The 21146-nt window shown below is 39.2% G+C and overlaps 1 protein-coding gene across 2 annotated transcripts; it reads left to right on the top strand.

Moving 5' to 3' along the window:
- The first annotated feature begins 5585 nt into the window (after positions 1-5585).
- On the top strand, positions 5586-20306 carry LOC129091484 (plexin domain-containing protein 1-like). Of its 2 annotated transcripts, none has more exons than XM_054599132.1 (13): positions 5586-6049; positions 12345-12493; positions 14257-14397; positions 14490-14559; positions 15292-15414; positions 15509-15627; positions 15713-15809; positions 16401-16496; positions 16586-16667; positions 16751-16811; positions 16898-17021; positions 18630-18790; positions 19569-20306. In XM_054599132.1, the coding sequence occupies exons 1-13, from the start codon at positions 5974-5976 to the stop codon at positions 19686-19688; spliced, it is 1419 nt and encodes a 472-aa protein (XP_054455107.1). In that variant the 5' UTR covers positions 5586-5973; the 3' UTR covers positions 19689-20306. The 2 variants fall into 2 exon arrangements, with proteins under 2 accessions (XP_054455107.1, XP_054455106.1); XM_054599131.1 differs by having other exon boundaries at positions 14254-14397.
- Positions 20307-21146: the final 840 nt, after the last annotated feature.

The raw sequence follows: 21146 nt of genomic DNA, 5'->3' as shown, positions 1-21146 counted from the left end.
ACAGACTAATGACGTAATTGGTGGTCAATTAGTAGGCACAATGGCGGCAACTGGATCAATTAGCAATATGTAAATAAGTATTGGATTGCAGTTTATGGAACTGGCGGAGCAGTTTAATGATTCTGGTTCATGTGTATTGAGCTCTTGGTGGAACTGTAAGGGATGTTTTAATATAAGAATGGAAAAATATTGGGGGGTAAAATTAATTTATGTCAACTTTATCGTGTCAGAGTCACAGAGATTTGTGAGTTTCAATGTTTGCAGATTAATCGTCAGTCAGACTAGAAACATTTAACAACGTTTCCTGTGTTTTGCAGTTTATGAGCTGAACATTTAAAGCCATTAACTTGTAAATAAATTAACCTTTCTTACTAAAGAGGCGCTTTGTGTGTTTTACAGCGCAAGAATTACAACTCGGACTACAACTCCCACTCCCTCTCCTGATCACTCTCATCCAAACACGTATTCTTGTTCTACATCCGTACTTACAATAAGATATCCCTCCTGTTATTTACCCAATGCTAACAGCAGATAACTGTCTCCAAACATTAACATGCCCCCCCCCAGTGTTAATGACTCTGCTAATGACGTTCGTAATGAATGCCACAATCAACGTTGCCGTGGGTCTTGCAATTAGGGGCTAACAAAAACAACGGGCAGGGTGATGTTTGTCCATTGTAATGGACCTTGACCCCCCACAGGGAGCTCTGAATGGTGGAGGGCAACGAGGAGTCTGCCGTCCCACCGCAGAGACAACATGTTCAGTGCAGGAGTGGACGGAGGATTGGCAATCAGTGAGAGTGTATTCAGAGAACGAGAGAACAATGAGGTCAATGTTTTGTTTCTTCAAGATTCAAAACATAGATTTTGTTTTTTTCTAGGTGTGCAACAGAACATTTACACAAATTTTATTCAAAAGTAGATAACGGTTGTTCTAATCCAGCATTTCGTAGCTATAACTACAGAAAAATGGGTCCAACAAATATGTATCTTTCACCCATGAGACTACTGTTCGTTTCCCAGTGTGAAACAAGAAGTCAATGGTTCGTTTTTTTGTCATGTAATATGCGTACTTCAGTAACAGAACTTTTGTATTTTCCTACAAAACAACAAGTTTTTATTTGAAAAGAGTGTATGCATGTAGCAAACAAAAATGTACACAAATTCTGAACTTTTGTAGGATAAAGCACGACAATTGAGTAATAACTTTTTGTAGGATATCACGGAAACGGTTTTATTAGGTTTGATTGTAGAAGGAGGGTAGACATGGCACATTTTATTGTGTCTCTGCGGGCAACATTCATAGGGTTGCATTTAGTTTTGCACACCAACAGTGACAGAAATTGTTTCTGGCTCCTCTTGTCAGCATGAAGTAGGTGTGAATTTTGGATCGCCACTTTCGGAAAATTATACAAATCGTCAAAAACAGACACCCGCAATCTGACCTCATCAAGGTGTGCGGAGAGAGAATTCAAAGCTTTTCGACCAGCCGCCAAGCTTGTCCTGAAGGAGTTTACTGGGAATGTGAATGTCCAAATGCAAGCACACAGTGTTCGAACATTTACTTCCACTCTTAAATCTAAATTGAAGTCACATTGTTAACGAGGTGATAAATGCCTCTCAGTGTTACTGGGCAAACATTCCAAGCCGTCCACATTCAGGTCACTGGTTTAAGATCTCTCCTCGTGAAGTGAAGTGAAGTGAGGGTGGAAATGCAGCCAGTAAATGTTACACAAACAACACATTTCCATTACAAGTTAAATATTACACTCTAAAAATCTGAGTGTGCTTACGTTTAATTTTAGAGTAATGTAAAGCTTGTTTCTGATCAGTAAACGGAGCAGAGATATACTCAAGTGTATCGAAATGGCTTAAAGAAAATCATACATTTATTGTATCTTACAGAAAATTGAATTACTTTCTTTGTCAATCTGTCTGGAATGATGCATTGATATCCACTCTAGTTATTAACTGTGTATCATCTTAACAGTGAGGTATCTTTGATGATTAATCAGGTGAAGTTAATGACACCTGTGTTTACCGTCAACTCTGTCTTTGCTGCTTTAGGGAAGATTTGTCCTAAAACAGTTTCTAAGCAGCATTTTAAGGACAAAAACAGTCGTTAAAAAGTAAAGGGATTGCTTACAACAAAGGTCTCGAATCTGATTTATTTTAAATTAGACAAGTACACTGTGTGCCCAGTCCAAACATTCACCAGGAATCCACTACACGTAATGGCTTTTCAGTTTCCAATAGTGCCAGTAGGCCTGCCTCGCTGTTTCCTTACCAACACCACATCTGTCCTTTATTATTATTTAGACACGGGGGCAGTAATCCTTTAAAGACGCATTTTGACATAGGAGAAAAATTAATGCTAATAACGTGCTCATTGTTTTGGGTCCATAGGCAAAATAAATACACTTACCTCATCATTACATATAACCGCAAATAAACCCAACCTGTCGTCAGATGTTTGAGCTGCGTTTCTGGTAAGGTTTAAATAATGTTCCCTAAAAGCTGTTTTCAATTGGAACAAGACAAAAGAGTGAGTCTCCTTCAGTAATGAGAAACAGCCCCGTGTCTTCTTTGTGCCAGGTTTAAAAAAATAAAAAAATAAATAAGGGCAGGATGAGAAACTGGAGCAAAGGTCACTGGCGGTCAATAATCACAAATCTGGCCTTTCCCCATTATTTACATTTTAGAATCACTATAAATAAAGAAAACAACCTGTCAAGTATTAAAGATCTGAGAGGATAAAATACTTTCTTGTCTTTTCATCATGGTTCATGCGGAACGGGGAATCACCCCGGTACTTTTATTTGTCCTGGAATTAATATTCTCCCTATTTCTGATGATATTTGGCCTTTTTCCAGTCTGAAGAATTACATCCCAATATTGTGTATGAACCAGCGATGATTGGCTATGTCTTGCTTTTATTATTGTTTTCAAAAACCTGTTCATCAGGGGGCCTGTTCCAACATGAGTGACACGTTTAAACTGTCTTAAACTGTTTTAGTTTTGGCCCTCCCAACAGTCTCATGAGAAATCTTGTCCATCTCGTCCAGACAGCTTTTTTTAATTTTCTCATTCCAAAGAATTACTTCAGCAGGTTGTTTCCCCATGAGATTGCATGAGGCGTTGTATTATTTCCTCTTTAGTGTGTGATGAGCCATTGTTTCCGTTGTTTGCTGTGTGAGCATATTTGAGAGAAGATGCGTTATGCAACCTAAATTCAAAATCAGTTATGATTTTAAAACCCGTTGAGCCCTCGTGACCAGTATGGAGGCATCAGTGTTTGTTACTGTGTGTTTTTCTACTCATTTATTCAGTTTTTCCTTGAATATGTCATTGGTCTATGTGTCTCAGGCTGCATTCACACCAATTCAGGCATTGTGGCGAATCTTGCAGCGGACGCAGAACAAAACAAAAAAGGAACTACCTGGGGCAAAAACTTTTAGAGAAAGGCAACCCAACGTCACGCTGCGGTGGTCATTAACCTAACCGGCAATCCGGAGCTGTACAGCCATGAGGGAACAAAGTTAATACCATGCTTATTGCCTCTTAAGTGAATCCAAGTGTGCAGGCAAAGAAAAACTGTTTTACTTAAATAGATGTATGCCAAAATGTTGTGACATTGCCCAAAATTGCCCCCAAAATCCTTAAACAACCTTTTAGCTCTCCACTGATTTTTCCCGGCTTCAAAACTGAGTAAGAAAGAAAGGAAATTGTGAAAGCTGGAGCATGTTGTAACTAAATCACTGAACGTACTTTTAATGAAGTTCTCGCATGAATCAGCAAACCACATGGTCTTTAAAGCGGGGAGGCCGGAGGAGTCCAGCCATTTGGAGCGACTTTACCAGACTCATAAAAACTGTTTCGCTCATTGTGTTTGCGTGTTAAAAATGAAGGGAAACCAATTTCATGGAAGTTAATGAGGAGTCACAAGACAGAACACATTCTGCACACCTGCTGTATGTGTTAGGTTGTTTAACAGTTTCATTTTCCAATTAAATACAAATGAACTCATTTGTCATATTTGTAAAGACTGCGGCTATGTTTTTTCACCATCACCGTAAACGATTTGTTTTTTTGCTGATTAGAAAGGCAGTTCTCTTCACTCAGATTCACTATGCAGAAAGAAAACTTGTATCAACATGTTTTGCTTGCCATCCTGATGTCAGTCAGATGAATTTATGGCTTAATAATTGGGCATGAGAAAGAAAGAAGCCAAAGAAAGAAAGAAACCCTGTGATCAAAACAAGACTGAAACCAGTTTGTTTGTAACACCTGTTATACGACTCTGTTTGGCACCCACATTGCATAGTTGCTTAGTGGTAATATTAATACTACAGGTGTACACGGTACACTTAAGTCATAGTATTGGTTCATACCCCAGTTTAGGAGTCATGGTTCTGTACCAGTTTGGTACAGCGAGAAAAAAAAACCCTGTATAATACAATAACAGTAAGAATGACTATGAAATTATGTTTTATTAAGATGTCAGATGTTCCTCACTTTCTGTCATAACATAGTTTGCAGTAAAGATGGGGATATGGTTATATGGGAATCGTTTACAGTCAGTTAAATAATTAAAATAAATATTTTAGATTAAAAGAAGTCAGAAAAACTCAGTATTTGTCATTTAAAAGAGTAAACTAGGCAGATCCCGTGTGTCATATGGGCTCACCATAGTTTGACTTACCTTCACTCCAATTAGCTGTGTATGCTAAGCTAAGTGTATGCTGCTAACGGCGTACGGCTTTAAGTGTCCAGGTGGAATTTGTGCTTTCGTACATCGATCCACATCTCTACATGTCTAGGCAGTGCGATGGTTTTGGACCTTTAAATTCACCCTGCTTCTGATTCTGAGAGCCGTAGGACCCTATAAAGAGGCCGATTCTTACTTACTGATCAGCAGCGATGGACGACTGGTGGAAAACAATTACTGTAACGGTTGCAACAGATGTGCTCCTGATGTCATTTGGTTCCTGAAAAACATGTCAGATTGAAGCAGAATCAATTTATTTAATGTATCTGCTCATATACACACATATAAAAAGACTCTAAGAATGAAACAGTTTGAACAAAAAGGGCTCACCTGTTAGATATCAATAGTCATAGATAGAACCATCAGTTATTTGTATAAATACATACAACTTATATAACTATATAAATAATATTTGTTTCACACTCAACATGACTCTTTGAATTGAGCTCTTGTAAAAGTAAATCAAATGTGAATAAAACTTAATCCGTGTAATATTTCTTCACACAAACCACATCATCACTCAAAATGTCAACAATTTAACAACATCACATTTGTTTTGGTTGAACATGCTTCCACATGAGGGAGACATACTCCTCCCAACTCCCACCCCCTTTTCTTTTTTTTAGTTTAGAAGGAATGAAAAAATGTTGAAAAGCATAAATATTTTTCCTCTTTGTGGAAGTCGTGCAAAAGCTCTGTTAGAGAGAGGAACAGAGACACATGCAAGGAAAGAAAGACGGACAAAAAGGGGGAAGTGAGATTTAATTCAAGAAGTTAATAAATAACCTAATTGGGGGGGGGGAAGGGACAGAAAGAAAACACCTTACTCTGCAACACTCAAGCTGTTTGTCAACTCCTTTCCCTGACATGGACCAGTTCTGCCAGGAGTTACTTTAAAGGGCAAAACAAGGACGTGAAGCAGAGAAGAGAGACAGAGGAGGGCGAGAAAAGCAGGAAACCTTGGTTGAGGTGAAGAGAAAAAGCAGCTGTGTGGGAGAGCAGAGTGTCGAAGAGAGAGCAACCATAAGGCAGGGGAGTGGAGGAGTGAGGCGCCCCGTTCCTTTGAGCCAAGTCAGGGGGGGAAAAGAAGAAGAAGAAGAAGAAGAAGAAGAAGAAGAAGAAGAAGAAGAAGAAGAAGAAGAAGAAGAAGAAGAAGAGAGGAGTGATAACGAGTCAGGGAAGGAGGGAGAAGAGTTGGCCGGACAATGGGGCTTTGTGCCGTTCTCCTCATCTGTCTCTCCCAGGCTGAGCTGGGGAGAGTCTGGGCTCAGCAGCATGAAGGTAAGCCCCCGTTCTCAGGTATTCATACCTCGTCCAATATTAACACCATTTTGACTGCATGTCTTCAGAACAGACTCACAAAACAGCTTCAAAATGATTAGGTTCAAATAAATATTATGTGATCAGAATTCTTGCCACTAACTAAATGTTTTTTTATGGGAGGGATTTGCATATGTGTGAAGCTAAAAAGTCCCTTGACAATTCTCTCTGTCAGTTACAGGAAGCACATGAAAGATGTGCAAATATCTGGGGCTCACTTGCAATCCTGCATTTTAGCAGATAAATGTTTGGGGTTAACCAGTCATTTAAATTATGACTTGTGTTTTCATTCCAGCAGGCACTTTATAAAAGTATAAAAAAAAGTCAATGAGAGCAGCAGCTGAGTGTAGACGACATACATTTTGAAAGTTTCTTGCTTTTCTATGTTGCTTGATCTCATCTCAAATTGTGTTTAATCACCCAGAATACTGTTCTTGTTCTGTGCATCACCTGCATATGTATGCTAACCTCCCTATGTGTGTGTGTGTGTGTGTGTGTGTGTGTGTGTATGTCTCTCTGTATGAGTGTACGCGCATGTATGTATTTTAGTTCTCCTTGGAGATACATTATTTTTAGCCAGCCCCCGTTCTTTCGCGCCTCCGCTCCTCCTCCGACAATCAGCGGTGCTCCAGTTTATCTGGCCTATCCTGTGGTCCCAGTTCCTCTGATCAGGGGCCTGGCTCTGCAGAGGACAAGCCGACACACTGTGCAGAGACCAAGAGACTCAGATCCCCCCCGCCAACATAAGACAACTGAAAGTCTAGCAAAGCCGGGCATGTTCATCTTCACCACTAAAATACACTAAAACCAAAGATTCAGTTCAAGATGTCAGTCTCACTTCTGCACAGCAGGTGTCCCTATTTAGGGCTTTTTTTTCCCACAGCCTCATAACTTCATCTTAGTGCTTGCTCACATCAGAAAGTAGAGCAGGTCTTCGCTAAATAGGCGGTGCTGTGATGACCACGCTGCGCTCTCAACCACTTAGATTGAGGGGGAAGTATTTGTAGCATCCACGCCGGTCTGACTCTGACTGCAGGCCATGCCACATCGCTTCAGCGGAGCAATTAATAGTCCAGCAGTTTCACATAAATTGGAAATCTCTGCTCTCTGAAAAGGTCAGCAGAGATGATCACAGTCAAGACTCTCTGCAACTGACTACAAAAGTGGCATGTGTTTTCCCTTGACCTGCATGATCGCAGCAATGCCGTTGAAATTGACTGATTTGTGATGGAAATTTAGCAGTTATAAATGCTGAAGTGACCAGGCCTCTACATATGTCTGCTGCATGTTGGATATGTTTGGGGTTATACTTATTTATTGTGTCATTCATGTGCAAACACAGATTGACAGTTAGCAAAAACAAGAAGTCTACAGCCATGCTAGCGGCTCTGTGAGAGGCTCTACTATGAAACAGTGGTGCATGGAGCTAAATGCTAACGGCAGCATGCGAACATGCTTGCAATGACAATGCTAACATGGTGATTTATAGCAAGTATAATGCATTTACCAATTAGAACGAAATTGAAACCTGTATTTTAACAACAGTATATAAGTTATTTTTCCCACTCAGTTCATGTCCCGTTTCTTCTGTTACTCGGGGGGGGTAAAGCTAGAAAATCGGTCACACATCCCACAGGTTGCATGACCCGCTGTGTGACCTCTACAGTTCAGCAGGTCACCAAAATCCCTTTTCACTAAATAGAGCTTAGTCAGCATGTCTGTGATTATGCCAGTGTTAATGGCATCATTTATAACATGGATTTATAATATCATCCATTCCGGCATTATAACAAAATCAGAAAGTAGAGAATATCCCTGGCTTTAAAAAGATTTATCAGGCATCATAAAAATGCATAAGTCAATTAATACTGATTGAAACTAAGGGATAGTTCAATACAACTCACATGTAGTAAGATGTTAACATGGTGACCATTTAAGCTGTTTTTTAAGTGATAAGAATAACATAAAAACAACTTGATTGATGAAGTTTTGGCTTCAGTATGATGCAGCTATTAATGTGTTTCAGACTGGATGGCATCAATACGTGACAATTGTGATCTAAATCTGACAGGCTGCAGCAATCAATAGTCACTGTGGGACTGAGTTTTGCAGACAAATGACCTGAATGAGCTAGAAATTCCATAACACCAATATTTCCTCTCCAAACTTTTTCTAAATTGTCACCAAGAGAATTTCTTCAGAGAGAGTTATTTTAGCCAAAGGGAATATAAGTAACTACACAGTCCAACTGGTGTTTCTTACAGTATGGTAACAAACAACTATGACCACCAATAGTCCAATAATCTCATCATATAAATGGAGCCTCCAAACATCACAAATATTAATCTGACGGATTATTTTCCTGATAGATTTATCAGGGGCTACTGTACATTTCTTACTGTGAAAGAATCTCCTATACTATAAATACTGCAACACTTGAAAAACAGACAGACAGTGAACTACAACTGGAACAAACACCATCTGCAAACTGGAACTACATGTCGGCTGCACAAAAAATACAAAGTCTAGTTCCAATGTAAACAAGAAACAACTCCATGACAGTAAATCAAACAGTTTACAAACTCTTAGCTCGGTCCATGTGTCCATATTTATCGGATCGCTTTTTCTTGTTCTGGTCCTTATCAGTCCAGCTGCCAGTGTTTGTGATTGTGTGTTGTGGTTACTGCTGTTCCTCTGAATGTAAGGTGCCAAATGGCTTTCTCCCACGCCATAAGCCCTGGGCTGGTTTTGACACCGATCACCCTCTTTTAACGTCCAACCACAATAAAACCACTGGCAAAACTGCAAAGACACACAGTGACATTGTGATTACTGTTCCACTGATGGCTCTTCTGCCAGAAGACTGCAGGTGATGCTAACACGTGTCTCATCTCATACAGCACGCAAAACACAGGACAGCTACGGGGTCATGACTTTGTTTGTATCGTGAGATCCAACCATGTCTCCTCTGTTGTGTTTGGACGGTACATGAATGGTTCACTCTCCTCAGCGTATCTGTCTCTGGAGCAAAGATGTTGGCCTTCTGCTCTCTTTTGTTGGGCTTGCAGATTAATTTGCTTTTCCTTTTCCAGGACCAAGTGCATGCCTTTGTGCCCCTCCGTTTATCCACCGAATGTGCTTGCACTACAAAGTGTTGTGACTTTAACCAAAGAGAGGTTATTTTCAGAGGAGATTTATTTTACACACCTGGATTTTATCCAGCTGAACAGATTGAAAGACCGTTAAGCTTTTGTCTCAGTTGAGGAAATGTGGCTTTTTCCTCCAGTCTGTGTTGTCCAGTGTCAGCTTTCAAAAGCTGCTTTTAAAACAGTAAAAATGTGACCTATTAAGTTTCTTTGGTGTCTGTCGTCAACAAATTATAGATCAACCGTTTGAATTCTGCAAAATATGTAAAAACAAGTAATGAAAGAATGCCACAGAGCTACTGTATGTTTCTGGAAAAAAAGACAAAGAGAGCAAGAGATCAGTGGAATGTAAAATACGTGCGTGGGAGACGATAAAGGCATGAATGAACACTGTGTGTATCCATAGCACACAGTATATGGTTCAAAATGATGTGTCCTAGTTTGACTCCCAACACCCACTAGATTTACCAGGTGGTTGCTGCATTGCAGGCACAGATAAAGTGGATACCGCAAAAGAAGCTGATGTATATTTGTTAATAATTCAAAATGAATCTGCAGTAGAAGAGGCTTAACTCCCACTCAGGTCAACACACTTGGCACTGCATGATATTTTGGATTAAACAGCAGGATATCTCAAACTGTCATAATAATTTCCGTGCATTTTATTGTAATAGAGGGGGGGGCAGCGTAGTGTATAGTTACTGTTAAACCACCCGCTCTCCACCAGAAAATTTGACACTTGAGTACTTGTATTTTTTGGGCCCCGTTTCAAATTCACCAGGATGTTTTTTCCTGCTCCAGTTTGCACATTCCCAATACAGGTTCCACACACACACACACACACACACACACACACACACACACACACACACACACACACACACACACACACACACACACACACACACACACACACACACACACACACACACACACACACACATGTGTCTGCCAGACCTGATGCTATGGAGATCTCTGAACTCAAGTCCTTATGCAAAGTTCAGCCCACTCTTGAACTCTTTTTGTGTTGTTAGAAGTCCATCCAGGCCCACATGCAGACATTTAAACAAGGTTAGATATGTTCCGAAAAGCTCGATATTTGCATAATGAATCAATTAAATCTTTCTCCCCCTTAGAGCTCTTCCTCCTGCTATTTGATGCCTCCTCAGCTGTTTAGTGATGATGATGATGATGATGATGATGATGATGATGATGGGCAATGCAAATCTGACCCAATTAGGAGCCTCTTGTTCTGAACCCGTGGAAATAGCTTCCTCTGCACCGTAATCAAACAAGATTCCTCATTAGAGCCATCTCCCCTGTGTGTGTGATAACCTTTCAATGTTGCTTTTCTCTGGTCCCATTTGGGATTCACTTCATTCAATCGGAGCACCCCAACTAGGTAAAGCTTAGAACGATTCTGAGGATAAAATCGTTATACAGTATACAGTTTTAGACCAAGAAATATTCCTGCACATAGCCTGCCCATAAAACCACAACTTCGAATATTTGAAACGATTAAACAAACAGGATATCATGTGTTAATCTGTGAGCTTTAGGGCTGCTGGAAGGCATATTTTGTTACTTTTTGACAGAGCCAGGCTAGCCGTTTCCCCCGTTTCCAGGCTTTATGCTAAGCTAAGCTAACTTGATACATGTAAAGTATTTCTCATCTAATTATCTGCATGAAAGCTAATCAGCATTTTTCCCACAATGTTGCATTATGCTAACTAACTACTAACATAGCATCTGCTTTATCCAACAAATATCAAAACCAGACCAAAAGCCATATATCCAATAAGTTGGAGTAATATTGATGGCATCTCATGCGTTCATGCACATAAACACATACTTATAACAACGTTTGGTCAAAACTTTGTGGACACCCAAACACCCTTGTTTTGTTTGTTAAAGTGATTGTTAAACATCTCATTCCTATAACAGACTCCACTCTTCTGGGAAGACTTTCCACCACATGTTAAACCAGACTGAATGGATTTTCTCCCATTCAGCCACCAGAGCATCAGTGAGGTCGCCCAGTTAAGTTCTTTCACACCAAACTGAAAGAACCATTTATTTATAGAGCTGGTGAGGGAGCATGGTCATTAACAGGAAATGGCCTTCCCCAAACTATTGCCACAAAGCTGGAAACAAACTATTGTCGGCTGGCTCTTGTCTTTTCTTCTCTCAAGATGTTCAGAAACATGATGTTACTTAATAGCTCAGATCAGACAGATCTAGACAGCAAACTGGATTTGACTTACAACTTGTTCTTCAGTGGTAAAACAGCAGAGACCTTAAAAAAGCTGAACGATCAGTGAGTTCTGCTGATCTCACAACTCTGTCTGGAAATGTGCAGAGGAAATATACGAAAATAGATCTGTGATCTGTTGAGCAGATGAGAAGAAACAGGACAGATGTAGTTGGTAAGATGTGAATACTCACAGGAATAATTAGCCAATAAAGAACACTGGTACCAAATAAAGGTTGAATCATGGTTTTACAATTAGTTAATAAGCACTTGTGGTCCAGCCAAAACACACACTTATTTTAGTTTAACTTGCAGAAATTAGAAAGAAGTCATTGCACTGTTTATGCATGACAGAAAATAAACCAGCTGGTGTCTTAGTTGTTTGTTTTTTTCTGTCTTTGTGTGAGATATTGCTCTAAATGTGGGTTACATTTTCTGTGTTTGTGTCTGCCTGTTAATGATCCAAATTATGGCAACAATAATGAGCAGATGTGACCGCAGGGTATAGAATTGTTCCAGATCCTTTTAAAATACATTTTACCAGATAATTACGGAGCTCTTTTCACACATTTTGGGATCAGGGGACATAGTTCAATGATCGTGTTTTCTCAAAAGCCTGGAATCTATAATTTGGTGCTTTATCTGTTGAGGAACTGACATTGGGTTTCCATTTGATGATCAATAACAGGTGAAGAATTACAGCGTGAAGAAAACATGGCAAGAAAAAATAAACCCATCTTTGCCTTGCAGAGTTCAAGAGGCATCTGTTCGTTCATGGATAAAATCCTCCTGGACGTCTCTGCATGCGGCCCACATGTGTGTTAACTGTTCAGTTACCGTCATGCCTGTGTCGTTCTAGATACACTGAGTGGGATTCCTCTGCAGACGGATGTGGATCTGTCAGGAACCAGGAGGGACCAGCAGACCCCACACAAACACAGAGAAGCCCGCAACACCAGAGGAGGATTTGATGTCAGTACCCTGCCTGACAACATGACCCGCATCGTGGTAAGATCCAAATCCTTTGCTAAGTCCATTGCTGCTTGGACCATAATAATAAAAAAAAATGAACATCATGCTGTATTGAAGAAGATTATAAACTAGAGATTGAGACCATTAACTCATGTTTACAATGTTTACTGAGGGAATAAATCAAGAGAGAAGTAGTCATTTTCTCATAGACGTCTATACAATCAGACTTATTTTTTGCAACCAGAGTAGTCGCCCCCTGCTGGCCATTAGAAATAATACATGTTTAAGGCAATTTACGCTTTTCAAAACAGCCCAACAGGTTATTAGCTGACTTACAGACATGAGTGCTCTTAAAATTGTAAATTTATGAGCTTGTCATGAAAAACATTTTGTTAACTGCTGCAGTAGCTTTTGTTTTGCTAGAAAATGACGAAACAGGCATGATGGATACGACTCTCGCTCCTTATTATTGTTTTGCGGACAAACAAATCAAAATATATCCCCTTCCAAACAAGAAAAGCATATATGAACACAATGCCAGGCTGTTAATATTATTATTATCTTATTATTATTATCAGGTTCAAATAAGAGAACAGCAGGGAGTTATTTTAATCCATTGTAGAACTTTTTATCTGACTATGGGGTCATTAACTTTACATGCTGCCAAGCTAGAGAAGCTTTGAGTGGAGGTTACTGTTATTCTGTCAGGTGAACTTATCCTGAGCCAATTTCTACTCATTAGCCATTGCATCTGTGTGTGTTTGTTTGAGTGTGTATGATATGATGAGGTTTTATTTGACTCTTCTTTCGCTTGAATCAGCCTCGGTAAAATTCAACCCAAATAAATAGTGTTGAACCTTTTTTTTTTTTTTTTTTTTTTTTTTTTTTTTTAATTTCCCTCTCGCTCCAATTCAAATTGAAACCAGATGACAGCCTCGTCCTGCCAACTTACAGTGTTTGTTTAAGTGTGAGTATGTGCGTGTGCATGTGTGTGTGTGCTTGTGAATGACTCACTTGGACAAGATCACATGAAGCCTTGTTGTGCTGCTGCTGCTGCTGCTGCTGCCTTTTTCTGATCCCAGTTTCCAAAGCCATCCACCTCTTGTCCAATTGGGAATCTCTTCAATAAACCAGTCAGCTGTGAGGAAAAAAATATATAATTGTTCACTTCTCCTCACCCAGAAGTCGCACACACCCCCTCCAGAAAACATTGCCTGGTGACAGGCAGTGGAGATGGGAGAAAAAAAGTGGGTCACTTGCTGTATATGGAGCAGCCGGAGAGGCAGCGACAGCGCTGCATTTAACTGCTCCACTTTCTGAGCCCACACTAAACCCCAGAACCATTGCTCTCTGTCACCTTGAACTGTGGCATGCATTAATAATGCCATCAGGAGCTGAGATCTGAGTCAAAGCACTGTGTGCGACGTGTAAACAGCTCCCCCAACTGGAAATGTTTGGACAGAAACAGAGGAGATAAATCCCAGATGTGTGGAGCGGTGGTTCCCAACTGACCCCTTTAACACACAACATCTCTTTTGATTTGTTGTATGAAGTGTCTGAAATTCACTTCTTGACTCATCTGGCATTTTTTTGTAAGAAGTTTTGAAATTTTCCTCACATCATTCAGCTCTTACTGGTACCAACAGTCATTTAATATTTCTCCGGCAAAAGGATATGAATTGTGATATAGTGACGTCATTATATGATGCAAGTCAATGGCTGTTAAACCCTCTCTAAATAACCTCAGCATGAATTCTGTCTTTTGAAAACTTTTCCTAATGCCTTTTTTCTCTAAGAAGGACTCCCATCGGTACTACAAATGGCAGCGTTTTGGTCCATCAGACAGACGGACTGAGGACTTGTGGGTAGATCTGAACAACCTGCACAAGAGCCAAGTCCAGATCCACGGCATACTGTCCAATGCACACCGACAGGCAGCGGTGAGATGAGCACACACACACACACCGACACACACACATAAAACAGTCTGATGTAGCAGCCAGCCTTGTCTGATATGTTTTCTTATCCACAGAGGGTGGCGCTTTCTTTTGATTTCCCTTTTTATGGACACCACCTGAGACAGATTATCATAGCGACTGGTGGTGAGTTTCCCTTTACATTGCTCGATATCACCACAGCGTTCATCTATTTTGTTCTTCCAATCCAGAGATTGAACGTCTACCAGTGTGCTGAAGGACTTAGTCTTACCATCCTGGGAAATATTCTGGTATACGCGTCTATAATAAATCTGGTTAATTGAAAATACCTTCCATTTTTGAGGATTTTAATTGCTTAAAGAATCATACAAAAGAGAGAGATTCATTTGTTAATTCAACATAATGCTATGCTAGTGAATGAGCAGAAGATGGGAATAAAAAACTGTCAAAATTAGTGTAATTCTGTCTTTTTATCCAGTGCTTTTGGTTGATTATGATTCTCATAACAATAGTTTAACCACCAAAAATCAATGACGACTTTGTGTGTGTTATGGGTTACAAGACTTAAGCTACTTTCTGCAGTCTGCTGATTGATTTTCCTCCCACACAAAAATAAATGGAAAACAATGGCTGCCTGGTAGAAGTGCTGGAGATTGTTTGACATTTTTCACTACTAGTACCAATACAATACCTTGATTTATCAGTATCAAACTTTGAGAAAATTTAAGTGTAGTAACATTTAGTTTTCAAATGTTATGTTTGATACTTGGCTACAAACACATTTTGGTCAATAATAAGGAAGTATTGAGGTTTAAAATACTTGCATTAGAAAAAAGCAGACATAGTTTGTGAGAACAAACATGCAACACAACTCCTAACATGTGAACCTGCCCCCAGGGTTCATCTTCATGGGGGAGGTTACTCATCGAATGCTGACTGCCACACAGTACGTCGCCCCCCTCATGGCCAACTTTGACCCCAGCTTCACCAAGAACTCAACAGTGAGGTACTCGGACAACGGTAAGTGGGAGCTCCTCGGATAAAGACTATGATGTTTGGGAGCTCCTGTTTTTTTTTTTCTTTCTGACCAGCCTCTGTATCCTTCTCTGCTCAGGGAATCTCTTTGTGGTGCAGTGGGACAAAGTGCAGCTGAAGGACCGAGAGGCCGAAGGAGCTTTTACTTTCCAAGCAGTCCTCGACAAAAATGGAACCATTGTTTTCAACTACAGAGAAGTAAGTTACGGCTTTCAACTGTTTTCTTCATCACCTGTACACTTTTACAGCTGTTAAAACAGACGCTGATGTTATTTTTTTCTAGATCCCCATATCAGTGGAGACAATGAATTCCACAGAGCATCCAGTGAAAGTTGGACTGTCTGATGCTTTTTTGGCCCGACTCCCATCACAGCCCGCAGGTGAGTTTTCTTTTCAACACGACTGACTTTAAAATGTACAGAGATGTATTTCTGCTACTGTGACAAAGATAATTTACTTTCTTGATTCTATTTCTATAAAAAAAAAAATCTTTTTTTTCTTGTTATTGCGACATATCAACCTCATCAATTTGCTTAGAAAAGAAACTTATTTATAAGGTCAGGCCTGTTTCTGTAGCGCCTTGAACATTTCAAAATGTGTTTTAACTTTAGTTGTGTAAATGGGTCATTGTCAGTTTCTTACATATAGGCTACAATCAATTTTGTAGCTTTGACTGGATCTTTACAACATATAAAAACTTCAAACTTATTGTGTTATAATGAGAAAAGTTTGATATAACATGTAAAATGGCTGTTTATGTAATGAGGGTTTTTTTGTTTGCTCAAAAGAAATAATTACAAGAACAAGAAACATACAACAAGAAACATATTGTACTCCACGATGTTTTTACATAGTAAGTAGTTGTTTGCTGATATACGAATGCTCTGAAAGTCATATAGAGAACCTTAAATCCACACAGAGCAGAAACATAAATATTGCAAACACACTAACATTTTATATTTGTCTTGAAGATGCAAATCAGCTCACCATCTATGAGTATCATCGCGTTGAGATTAACCTCACAAAGATCGTTAGCAGATCTTCTTTTGAGTTCACGCCTCTGCCCAGTAAGTATCCGTACAAACCAGACATTATATGAGAGCCTATAGCAGCATTGTTCACCTCTCTAACTCCACTGTGTACCTGACTCCTCCAGTTTGTCTTCAACACACATCCTGTGAACTCTGCCTGACATCCAACCTGACTACTGGCTGTGGCTGGTGCAACACACTTCAACGGTAGGATAAAAATTCTGACTGGTTTTAACTTGTGATGAAGCCCGCAGAGAGCCGGGCTCTTCTCATTGTGTTCTGAGTTTCAGATGTTCTGACGGTATCGACCGGCACAGACAAGAGTGGTTGGATTATAACTGCCCTGAAGAGGTGAGAGTCATTTCCTGAATTATACAACAAAGAAATGAGCAGCTGGTTCGTTCTTTCTTGAGTCATTCCTGTGGTCATTCATTTAGGCAAAAGGCACATGTGAGGACTACAACCCTGTACTACCTGAGGGATCTATGAGCTCCTACAACCAGTCTTCTCCAGGTCCAACACCGTCTTCAGCAGTGATCGAAGAACAGCCCGTCACTAAAGGTAAACTTCTCTGAGGCAGAGTCTAACGGGGAAAACAGAGAGTGAGGTTTGTCAGTAAAGACTCATCTCAATCATCCTTCTGGTACAATGTCTGGAGAAAGACAAAGCCGAACGACTGGACTGTTGTTTTGCAAAGATGTGTGACTTGGATTCAGCTTTCTCCAGAGACAATATTACAATATTTTTATAAAAGTACACATATCTAACTTTCCATTGTTGTATCTGGGGTTTACACATTCACAGGCATTCAATGTCGGACATAAAGATATATTAGAAAATAAGAAAAATGTAATTTTGTGACTGAAATATGTATTTTTTTAGAAAGCAGATGAGGTCTGAAAAAGTTTATAGATGCCCAAAAAGGAAACAACATCATTTAAGACAACAGCTGTGTGACATAAGTCGAAATGCAAGATGAACGCCCCTCTCTGTACCCAAAACAAATGTTTTCTGTTGCACTTACAGTAAAGAATAATTCCGGTTTAGGACTTATTTTCATAGTTTTGGCCATCATTCCTTAGAGGGATACTTACTTCGTTTTCATCAAGTTAACTGCTGAGGAATGAGAATGTGGCAACATCGCTAAAAGATTCAGACGGGGGAAGAAACACAAATAGTCAGATAAGATAAGATAAGATAAAATAATCCTTTATTAGTCTCGCAGCGGGGAAATTTGCAGGATTACAGCAGCATAGGGTAAAGTGCACACAAGATAAAAATAAAATGAAATAAAAAACAAGTATTATAAATAAGCAATAAAAATCGATTAAAGCTATCAGGCTAAATCAGGCAGGTTTTAAATAAAGCTATTTGGAAAAGAAAAGAAAAGGTAAAAGGTATAATTATTACCAAAAACCATCGGTTGTAAACTTCCATCACGGTTTATGGACCTACTTCCTGGTTCAACCTTGGCCTATCGTACTTGCTTTAGTTGTGCAAACATGTTTTTTTTGTGCCATGAGGGGTTATTTCAGGGAGTTTAACCTCTAAATAAAACATTTTGTATAATTTGGCCACACTGTTGGAGGGTTTCCAACCTGTCTTGTCTGATTGTCTGACTGCTTATTTTTTGCCACGTTAGATGTTAAAGTAATCCACATGTTCCCAGATCAAAGCATCTATTTTGATACAATTCAATAGCAAATGGCTAAAACTATAAATAGGTTCCATGTTGTTATACCGGAAATATCCTTTTAACCGTCTCACTGATTTTATCACAAGCTGGCTGAGGGCTGTTTTGGGCTTTATAGTCAATTTATTGGTTGACTGACTGTGCTGCTGTTAAACTGTTTGTCACAGTTTTACTATGCACACACTTAATCCAACACAGATAATACGTTTTATTTGTTCCCTTTTGTTCTGGTTTTCTCCCGGCTGTAGTGCTGTTTAAGTGCTGTATAAATAAAGCTGAGCTGAGTCAATGTTTTTCTTGGGCATGTATGGAAGCATTTAGCAATATTTTGTATCTGATAAACACAGTTACATTCATTGGAGAGTATACAACAGACTTCTTGTGGTCACTCGCAGTAGCCCACCTCTTTAGTCAGACACTTCCTCATGCAGAATTGCTTTAACAATAACAACAATCTCTGTTTTCCCTCCTTTCAGATATAGAGACGAGTCCACCAGACCATAAGGGGATAACAGAGAACACGGCCATCATAGCAGGTGTAGTGGCTGCACTGGTTCTGCTCGTAGTGCTGACCTTACTGGCCGTCTACTACATCAACACACACCCCACAGTCGCTCCGCCGTTCTACCTCATGCAGGTGAGAAAAACAAATAAAGCAAGTATCTTGTACATGTACTTTACTTTCTTTTCATTTCTACCTCACTACATTTCAGAGGGAAATATTGTACTTTTTACTTCACTACAATTATTTGACAGCTTCAGTGAATAGTTACTTTACCTATTCAGATATTTGCATGCAAAGAGCTTGTAAAATATGTTTTCTTATCTATAAAACTACAAAATCGACGAAGACATTAGACAAGTGTTTTCATTTCAATTGTTTTTATTTTTTCTTACAAAACAATTCATGGTTCCAGCTTCATAAATGTGAGGATTTTCTCTGCTTTTCTTTTAAATTATTTTAATAGTTTTAATTCCTTTTTACTTTTTTTGAATTTTGTGCTATCGAAACCGGAAACTTGCTATGGCATTTCTCTCTATTTTCTAAACAAACCGAGGAAATAAATCTGCATATTAATCCATTATGAAAATAATCATTTGTTGCAGTCCTATATAGAATAGGTAAAGCGACAACAGTAAAATGCTGCTTTTACATGAATGCATGAGTAATAATATTAGTCACAGGGGACATTGTTCTGCCTTGAGTACTTTTACTTTTATTACTTTAAGTGCAGTTTTCCCTGTACATACTTTAACTTAAGTAACATTTCAATAGATGCCGTTGACAAGTAACAGACTATTTTTAAAGCGTGATATCAGGCCCTTTGACTTAAGTAAAGGATCCAATCATTTCCTCCAACACTGCATGTTTGTCTACTTCCTGGCTTTGAGTAACTACCGTCTGTTGTTTGTAGCGTCGCACCAACAACTACTGGCCCTCCATGAAGTTCCGCAACCAGGGCTGTCAGTCCAGTTACGCCGAGGTCGAGCTTGGGGGTCATGAAAAGGAAGGTTTCATCGAAGCTGAGCAGTGATGCTAAGATTCCTGGACCAGCAGGACTCAGATAGAAGAACAGAAGGACACCATCTTGAGGACTGCACAGGCATTACAAGTGGAGGAATGTAGACCAACAGGCCGACACAGGGTGTCCCTACTCCAACCTTGGCGGCTGGACAGTGTTTACTGTAACTGCTCTTGTAGCTCTTCCCAGCTTTCTCTGTGTCTATTGCTCTCTGCCATCACACAGGGGATTTGCCGTTTTATTACAAGGGTTGGAGGGTCTGAGAGGAAGCCTGCTACAAAAATGATGAGATGCAAATGTGTAACTGTACAAAAAGCGCAAGCAAGGATGTCAGGGAATGACTCGAACTAGCCTTCATACTGCAAACCAACATACGGCTCAACGTAACAATGTGTTTCTATTCAGTTTATGGAGTTGTTTTTGTTTCATGAAACTTCCACGCGACCAACGACTGGTTCATAAAACGTTAAATTTGTGTGGACTTCACTATAACAGATATTTAGCTATGTAACTGATAGTGATTATAATGATCATGTTGAACTTCTCTGGAGAAATGTTATGAGAGTTTTCTTTTAACCCTTTCTGTTTAAATGTCTTCTAATAAAAGCTGTTGGTGAGTGTTGATTATAATCTTATAAAGTTGGTGATGAGTTGGAAAAAAAAAAGTGGTGCAGACTATCTTAGACCAGGAATATCAAATAACTTACTGAGAACAATGTGGAAAGGATGATGGTCACTGTCAGGTGAGTGTCATAGTCATCATTAAAATTGACGTAAAGATACTAACAAAGTAATCTACATTGTTTTTGCTCACATGCAAATTCAAACTGTCACCAAAACTTTGAATAAACTCAACTTCCAGGCACAAGTAATGATGCATTAAATGAATGCATGTAAACAAACAGCTCGTCTCGCATGCATTGTAATAACCTTATTTTGTGATACCATATATATATATATATCCTTATAATTAAAAAAAGTATATTGTATACAAGAGAATAAAATAAGGAGAGAAAAAAATAATAGACTATTAGTGATTTACCATAGACTGTATATAAGAAGATGATAAGGGTTGATGACAAACAATCAATACATAGCACTGCCACACGATGGAGCCATAAAACTACAGAAAAGTCAACACATATTGATCCCAAATGACAAATTGATCCCAAATCATGTCCCACAAATACCAACAATTGACAAACAAGCAACATTAATTGCATAATTATGACACTTACTGTTTAATGGAGGTCATTAATTGGCCACCGGAAAAACTTTTAATACAGCAAACTGGATTAGTGCAGGTGGAACATACCATTCTATAGGCGGGGGTGTGGCAGTCCAAGAGATAGTAGAATATTTGAAATGGTTATAAAAATCAATTTCTATATTTTAATTCTTAAATAGTAAACTTGAGTAAAACATACAGTAATTTAACAGGGCTGGTTTATGTCTAGGAAACTGGCTTGT

This window comes from Anoplopoma fimbria, chromosome 5 (genome assembly GCF_027596085.1).
Source record: "Anoplopoma fimbria isolate UVic2021 breed Golden Eagle Sablefish chromosome 5, Afim_UVic_2022, whole genome shotgun sequence".
Taxonomy (NCBI): Eukaryota; Metazoa; Chordata; class Actinopteri; order Perciformes; family Anoplopomatidae; genus Anoplopoma; species Anoplopoma fimbria.
The sequence above is the reverse complement of the archived record's forward strand: the minus strand, read 5'-3'. Positions and strand labels throughout refer to the sequence as shown.